The sequence below is a fragment of the Taeniopygia guttata genome, chromosome 11 (genome assembly GCF_048771995.1).
Source record: "Taeniopygia guttata chromosome 11, bTaeGut7.mat, whole genome shotgun sequence".
NCBI classification, from domain to species: Eukaryota; Metazoa; Chordata; class Aves; order Passeriformes; family Estrildidae; genus Taeniopygia; species Taeniopygia guttata.
The window spans coordinates 4672701-4680660 of NC_133036.1; the positions used below are offsets into that span (position 1 = coordinate 4672701).

The following is a 7960-nucleotide window of genomic DNA, read 5'->3' on the forward strand; positions in this document are numbered from 1 at the left end:
ACCGACACCAGCGCCCGGGCGCCCCTTCTCTCTGCCGAGAACCAGCCCTGCGAGGAGCCGGACTCGTGACAGGGGTGGCGCAGGGCACCTCGGGGTGCGCACCGCCGCCGAAACCCATTTGAGGGCAGAAATCATCAAACCCCCATTCCCGCTTTGCAAGCCCCCCGGGATGGGGGAAAGGGGGAAGCAGCACAAGGGTGCGCTGTGCCTTTAAGGGGTCCCTGCCCGGCCGCGCAGGGCACGCTGGGAATTGTAGTCCTTCAGCGCCCAGCGCCCCGGAGGGACTGCGGGGTTTGAACTAAACATCCCAGCAGGCCCCGCGGCGCCGGGCAGGGCGGAGGCGGCGCTTATGGCGGCGGAGTGGAGCGCCGTGCTCCTCACCTGCCGGCGGGGCCATGGCGTGTGCGCCCTGCAGCGAGGCAAGTGGCGGGGCGGACGCCGCTTCTCCGTCGCTGTGCGCGGCGGCGGGCCCGGCTCTCACCGCCGCCCGCCTCTCGTTTGGCAGAGCTGGAGGTGCGGCGGCTGCGGGGCGGGCTGGGCCCGCGTCCCCCCGCGCTGCTCCTGGCCGTGGAGGACCCCTGGGCCCGCCTGGGCAGCGGCGGTGCCACGCTGAACGCTTTGCTGGTGGCGGCCGAGCACCTCAGCGCCCGGGCCGGATGCACGGTGAGAGGGGACAGCCTCTGGAGGGGACGCTGGAGGTGAGGGGGGTGCCTGTCCTGTCTCCACTGACTGCTCCCGGCTGTCCTCTCCCAGGTGGTGACCGCTGACGTCCTGAGGGATGCCCGCATCCTCATCCTGCACATGGTGAGAGCCGACCTGCAGCCCAGCGTGGGACCTCTCATTGCATCCACTCCCTCAGGGTGATTCCCCATATTCTCCGTCCCACCAGGGCCGCGATTTCTCCTTCGATGACTGTGGCCGTGCCTTCACCTGCCTGCCCGCTGAGGATCCCGGCGCCCCCGCCGAAGCGCTGGTCTGCAACCTGGACAGCCTGCTGGGGACCATGACACGCCGGGTCTGTGCAGCCTGGGGATGGGGCCCAGGGGATGGGTTTGGCTTCCAGTAGCATGGAAACGGTGTTGGGTTCCTGGGCTCCTTCCCTGCCGTCCCTGGGCACGCTATCCTTCTCTTGGCAGCTCTGTGTGGGCTCCCCACCTGGCGTCTGGGTCTGCAGCACTGACATGCTCCTCACCGTGCCCTCAACACCAGGTGAGTGGATACCAGCCTTGCTTCCAGCACCTGCTTTGGCATGGGATAGGGTTCTGTGAGCCAGAAGCAGAGCTGGTTCAGCCTGTGCTGTGCTCCCATGAGGGTGTGGATGTTCAGCTATTTCTGTCCTGTGCATGGCTGGGAGCATCTATTGTGCCTGCAGGGAGGTGGCTGAGGCTGGATGCTGCTGCCACTTCTACTGCTGTGGTCCAGGTTTTTAGGCAGTTGTGCCAGTGTGAGTACAGATACTGCCCCAGTGGGCACTGATCTCTCTGTCTCTCCCCCCAGGGATCAACTGGGATGGCTTCCAGGGTGTCCGAGTGATCGCAGTGCCCGGGAGCCCAGCATATGCCAGGAACCATGGGGTCTACCTCACCAATGAGCAGGTTGGGGCAGCTCCCCCTTCAAGAAGCATCCCTTGGAGGTGCAGGGATCCTCAGTCCTTGGATCCCTTGGATGCTGAGGTCTCAGCACGGTTGTGGCTGCTTGGCTTGGCTTCTCTGAAGAGCTCACTGGGGTGGTTTTGCTCCTAGGGGCTGGTGCGTGACATCATCTACAAAGGCACGGAGGCACAGATCCAGCAGTGTGCAGGGCCAGATGGCACTGTCCCACTGGTATGGCAAGACTCAGGCATTGGTGACCCTGCCAGCCCCGTCCCTTGTGTCACCACAGCTGCAGCCTCAGCCCTGGTGTGCCTGGCAGGTGTGCGGGATTGTTTTCTTCTCCTCGGATGCTGCTGAGCAGCTTCTGGCCACCCACGTCGTCCCTCCTCTGGACGCCTGCACCTACATGGGGCTGGACTCGGGGGCACCACCCATCCAGGTGACAGCCCCTCTGTGGGGGACGGGACCCTTTGCCACACAGGTGTCACTGCTGGGCATCTCTGCAGGGTCTGTTTGCCCTCACACTGCCAGATTTGACTGGGAGGGAGCACCCAGAAGCAGGGTGGGGTTCAGGATGGCTGAACCCAACAAGTCCCTTCTCTCCCTAGCTCTCCCTCTTCTTCGACATTGTGCTGTGCATGGCAGGGGGGATGACAGAGGAAGATTTTGTGAAGGGTGGTGGTGATGCCAGTGTGAGGAACGCACGCTCTGTGCTGTGGACGGCTCTCCGTGGCTTCCCTCTTAGCATGGGTGAGTGCTTCCTTCCTAGTGGAGTGTCCCTGCCCGGGCAGTTGTAACTGGGTGATCTTTAAAGTCCCTTCCAACCTCAACCATTCTATGTTTTGGTGCTGCAGTGAGTGCATGTGATGTCACCCATTCTTGGGCCCTCTTCCCTGCGTGGCTAGAGATGGGGTGGTCCGGGTCTGACAGCCATCTGTGTCACCCCACAGATGTGGGTCCCCAGGTCTTCACTGCTGCCCCTTCAACTGAGGATGTTCACCCTGGCTCACATGAGTGTCAGACACACCCATTTGTTTTTGGTCAGTGTGCTGAAAGCTCTCCTGTCCCCCTCAGCCTGCATTCCCAATGCATCCTATGACTACATGACTGCCTCTGCGAGCGACCACATCCGCAGCCTGACTCTCCTGCCTAGCTCTGCCAGCCACCTCCGCTTCTGCAAGACAGCCCATTCCCACGTGGATGTATGTCCTTCCATCCCCAGCCTTGCTCATGCGTGTTTTACGGGGCTGCTCAGGGCTGTGTGCCCAGCCCCTGGTCCCACGTGTCTCTGTGCCCTTGGCAGCAGCCCTGTCTCCTGGAGGATGGCTCTTCAGTCACCAACTGCGTTCTGGAAGGAGCTGTGCAGCTGGCAGCTGGCAGTGTCATCCAGCACTGTCACCTCCAGGTACATGACTAGGATGGGGGTGATGCACAGCTCCCAGTGCACTGAATGGGCAGTAGGGTGACATGTTGCTGCCTAGGATGGAGGAACCACAGCTGTGAGATTTGGGGTGCCCTTCCTCTTTGGGGCTGCCTTTTGGCTGGTGCTGGGCACCCTGGTGTCTGTCACCTTCTGCAAACAAGGGGTTGAGGCTGTCACTTCTGGCCTGTCCTGAGCTGGGAACCAGGGCAGACCCTCTCCTCTGGGGGCTCTGCAGGCTGTTGCCTGGCCTGAATTTCTGTAGTCTGTGTTTCTGCAGCCTTGTGACAAAACTACATCCTGACACCTGGCTTGTGCTGGCACCAGCTTGTCTCTCAGGGTAGTTATCCCATTCCAAGGTGAGGATTTCACTCTGATTTGGGGGCCAGCCATGCCACTGTTGCTTCTTCCTCAGGGTCCCCTGGTGATCGGTCCTGGCTGCCTCCTCTCAGGCCTCGACGCGGACTCCTCACCAGCCCTGCGGGGCTGTCCCCTGCGTGACGTTGTCCTGCAGGGTCACCGTGTCCGGCTGCGTGACCTGCCCTGCCGCGTGTTCACTCTCACCGGCCGCCTTGACGACTGGCAGGTGCGGGGGCAGTGAGATGGCACAAGGCTCCCAGCAAAGCCAAAGTGTGACCAGCCTCTCTGTGTCCCTGCAGAGCCCTGTGGAAAAAGCGACCTACCTGAACGTGCCCTGGGCTGAGTTTTTCCAACGGACAGGTCTACGGTAGGTACCATGTGTCAGACTGGGACAGGAGACCCAGCTCCTGAGGTGTCACGACCACTCCAACCCATCCCATGTTCCAGCTCCCCTCATGGAAGGTGTTCTCGAGCCCCAGGGCAGTGCTGATGGTTTCTCCCTCCTTCAGGGAAGGGGACCTTTGGGATGCCGAGATGCCGCGGGGGAGCCGCTGCCTGCTCAGTGCCCGGCTCTTCCCGGTGCTGCACGCCCGCGAGTCGCTGGGGCTGGAGGATGTGCTGTGGCTGCTGGGCCTGGCCACGGTGGCCAGTGAGCAGCTGGTGCGCTGGAGGACGGCCTGGCGCATGTCCTGGCAGGAGCTGCTGCCCTGCCTGGACACAGAAGCTGAGCTGGGTGCCCGCCAGGCCCTGTTCTTCCTGCAGGGCCAGCGCAAGGTGCGGCGGGTGCTGCTGGGGCGCCAGGACAGCAGCCTCCTGCCGCTCGTCCGCAGCGCTGTCCACGAGGGCTACCACGAGGCCATACTGAGCACGCTGGATGAAGGTGAGCTGGACTCAAGAGCTGTGTCTCTCATTATCAGGACTGTTCAGTGCTCCCCACTGCCTTCAGTGATTCCCCCCGCTATTGCAAGGGTGTACCTGCAGGGCATCCAACAGGCATCCATTCAAATCCCACTCCCCTGGGGATAGCTTATGGCAGAAGCTGGTTGGGGTACAGTGCAGCCTGGCTGTGCTCTGCAGCCTCCTTTTATTTTATTTTCTAGTTGCCTCCATGTCCAGCGATGCTGGTATTGCAGCACGGGCACTTGCCTGTATTGCTGAGGTCCTGGGCTGCATGGCACAAGGGGAAGGGGGCTTGCGGAGTGGTCCTGCTGCCAACAGAGAGTGGGCCTCAGCTTTTGAGCGCCTGGAGAGCGGGGACATCGCTGGTGGTGTCCAGGAGCTGGCTGCTGAGCGGCAGAAGTGGATGAGCCGGTGAGGCTGGGGCTGGCAAGAGGCAGCTGGCCCATTCCCATTCCAGGCATTGGTGCTGTCCTGGAGATGTGGCAGTGGGCTCAGCATCTCTCCTATCCCAGGCCGGCTCTGCTGGTGAGAGCAGCTCGGCATTACGAGGGGGCCGAGCAGATCCTCGTCCGGCAGGCAGTGATGTCCTCATGCCAGTTCATCACCGTGGAACAGGTGGAGCTGCCACCCTTGGGGCACTGGGTGCAGGTGATGTGTCCAGCCCGCCTGGACCTCTCCGGTGAGCACATTGCCTGAGTCAGATGATCCTTGTCTCACCCCGGTGGTGCTGGGGGAACAGGAGTAAGGGTGCTGCGAGAGGCTGATGGTGAGTGTTGGCAGGTGGCTGGAGCGACACACCCCCCATCACCTACGAGCACGGGGGGGCCGTGGTGGACGTGGCAGTGCTGGTGGATGGGTGCCGGCCCATTGGCGCCCGGGTGCGGCGCATTGTCCAGCCAGAGCTGCGCCTCGTCAGCCTCAGCGGGACGCCACAGAGCGAGGTGGTGGCAGAGCTGGTGTGCCGGGAGCTGGAGCACTTACAGGATTACTGCCAGCCACATGCACCAGGTGAGGGGTCACCTGCCAGCCTGGCTCTGTCCCTGCAATGTCCTGTTGGTGCCAGGATGGCCTTTTTGTGGCCAATGGGATGAGGGAGCAGGTAGCACAGCAGGCATCAGCTTTACTTCTTTTTTGTTCTCAGGAGCCCTGCTCAAAGCTGCCTTTATCTGCACCCAGGTTGTGCAGTTCCCCTCACAGAGACCCTTGCAGGCCCAGCTGATGGAGAGTTTTGGGGGTGGCTTTGAGGTACACACCTGGTCCAAGCTGCCCCATGGGTCTGGCCTCGGTAGGTCTGCATGGAAGGGGATTGGTAGTCCCTCACTGGTACCTGGGAATCTCTCCTGCCACCAGCACCAGGATGGGGCATCCCCCTTCCTGCCCCTCAACTCCCAGGGACACAACAGTGCCTCACTGCCCTGGCCCCACCTCTGCTCCCTCCAGGCACCAGCAGCATCCTGGCAGGAGCAGTGATGGCATCCCTGTACCGGGCAGCGGGGAAGGCTGCCAGCACCGAGTCCCTTGTCCATGCTGTGCTGCACCTGGAGCAGAGGCTCACAACAGGTAGGGCCTGGGGGAGCAGCTGACCCACAAGGTGGGGGTCCCAGCAGTGGCTGATGACTCTCTGCCCTACAGGGGGTGGTTGGCAGGACCAGGTTGGTGGGCTCATTCCTGGCATCAAAATCGGGAGGTCGAAGGCCCAGCTGCCACTGAGAGTGGAAGTGGAGCAGATCCTGGTCCCTGATGGTTTTACCCAGACTCTGAACGATCACCTGCTGCTGGTGTACACGGGGAAGACTCGCCTGGCCCGCAACCTACTCCAGGTAATGCCTGGGTGCCTCTGGGTGTCACGGGCTGGCCTCTGCTCCCCCTGTGGCCTTTGGTGGCATCCCCTTCACTTGTGCAGAGCTTTGCCACCCCAGAGGGAGCTGGCATCCAATGGCCATGGGTGCAGCACTACCTCCCCAGGTGCTGCCAGAGCCAGGAGGACAGTGACAGGGACATTCTGGCCTCTTGCAGGATGTGGTGAGGAACTGGTACGCCAGGCTGCCCTCCATCGTGCAAAATGCTGACGCGCTGGTGAGCAATGCTGAGGAGTGTGCCCAGGCCTTGAGGCAAGGTGTGAGCCCCCTTCCCTAGGCCAGGTTGGCCCTTTTAACAGCTGAAGAAACACAAACTTTCCCAGGGCCAGGTTGTGCAGTCTCAGAGGGGAAAAAAGGCTGGGGGGTGCAGGCTTTTGCAGCTGCAGATGCTTCAGGCAATACCCCAAAATTCAGGCTTGAACAAAGATTTTGAGGGAGAGGGGGTTAGACATGCTGGATATGATTGATTAGCAGTCTGCCATTGGTGACAGGGCTGGGGGCCATGCCTGGTCAGTGCAGTGGGTTTATTTGGCTGCTGCAGAGAGGAAGCTGGAGCATTAAAGCAAGCAAATCCTCCTCCTGTGGAGGATTAAAAATAGCAACGTGACAAGGCTGGAGTTGCCTGCTTGGCCGGAAGAGCTGGGAGGAACTGGAAAAAGAGAAGGGAAAATTTAGCTTGGGCTGAGCATGTTTCTGCCCTTTGGGTGAGAAACAGAGACAATTAATTTGCAATATTCCTTTCTCTGCAGGTGACCTCCTGCTCCTTGGCAAGTGCCTGGACTGCTACTGGCAGCAGAAGAAGTGCATGGCCCCGGGCTGCGAGCCGCTGGCCGTGGGGCGCATGATGGACGCGCTCCGGCCCCACGCCTACGGGCAGTGCTTGGCTGGGGCCGGCGGCGGCGGCTTCCTTTACATCTTGACCAAAGCCCCTCGGCAGAAAGAGGCTTTGCACCAGATCCTGGCAAACACTGAGGTGAGCTGTGAGCCCCCCACTGTTGCAGGCAGCATGAGGAGCATCTCTCCCCACCACACACGGGGTGTGATTGCTTGTTGTTCCAATGCCCTCCTTGGGACCTTGGAGGTGAGAAGGGGTCCTTTCCTGGCCCCTGCCCCAACCTGTGACTCTTTTTCTAGGGACTGGGCAACTTCAGCATCCACAGCATTGAAGTGGACACGGGTGGTTTCTCTGTGGAGGTCGTGGGATGTGATACGAAGGATGGTGCTCACCCTGGAGGGGACAGGGCTGTGTGAAGGCCTTCAGCCCTGGCCCATTCCTGGCAGATATCCAGAACAGGTGCAGGGAAATCCCCACTACTTTAGGAGAGGCTTCTTCAGCCAGCTCCAGCAGGTGCCTTAGATCTCCATATGGTCTTTTTGTGTTGCTACTTGCCCAAAAGCCACAGCATGGAGAAGTTCTGACAAGTTGTGCAGGCAGGCAAAACTACCCCTGGCCTTGCTGGAGGGACAGTTTGCTAGGGCCTCCAGTCTGATTTTGGCATTTCACTCCAGTTTTTACAGTTCTCCAAAGGGAACAAACCAGCATTTGTGATGCTGTGTCTAGCAGGACTGCTGTTCCAGCAGCAGGGATCCAAGCTGACTGTTCAGCATGCAATGCTCCTGCACCAGCTGGATGTGGAAGCAAGACCCTCTTCTGTCCTGAGGCACTGTTTCCACAGGGAAATAGTGCATAGTGAAAGCAAGTTACTAGTCCATGCAATATCTGAATAAAAAAAGCTTGTTTTCAGCATGTGTTTGTGCCTCTCTGTCCTAGCAGGGCTGCTCTCTCTTCACAGGATAGCAAAGGTCCAGCACTGTGTGGAAAAAGCTTT

The 7960-nt window shown here is 60.6% G+C and overlaps 1 protein-coding gene across 4 annotated transcripts; it reads left to right on the top strand.

Annotated features, from left to right (window-relative positions):
• Positions 1 to 261: 261 nt before the first annotated feature.
• On the top strand, positions 262 to 7875 carry FCSK (fucose kinase). Of its 4 annotated transcripts, none has more exons than XR_012057700.1 (23): positions 263 to 419; positions 506 to 663; positions 754 to 804; positions 890 to 1015; positions 1137 to 1209; positions 1498 to 1595; positions 1743 to 1823; positions 1912 to 2031; positions 2201 to 2342; positions 2667 to 2794; positions 2896 to 2997; positions 3428 to 3598; positions 3672 to 3739; positions 3882 to 4252; positions 4473 to 4683; positions 4785 to 4951; positions 5053 to 5280; positions 5414 to 5557; positions 5713 to 5832; positions 5905 to 6092; positions 6289 to 6348; positions 6881 to 7104; positions 7266 to 7875. XR_012057700.1 is itself a non-coding variant. In XM_004174987.6 (23 exons), exons 1-23 carry the CDS (start codon positions 350 to 352, stop codon positions 7380 to 7382), a joined length of 3258 nt encoding a protein of 1085 aa, XP_004175035.5. In that variant the 5' UTR covers positions 263 to 349; the 3' UTR covers positions 7383 to 7875. The 4 variants fall into 4 exon arrangements, 2 of the variants coding, with proteins under 2 accessions (XP_004175035.5, XP_030138373.4); XM_004174987.6 differs by having other exon boundaries at positions 6289 to 6388; XM_030282513.4 differs by having other exon boundaries at positions 2899 to 2997; positions 6289 to 6388.
• The last annotated feature ends 85 nt before the right edge of the window (positions 7876 to 7960 follow it).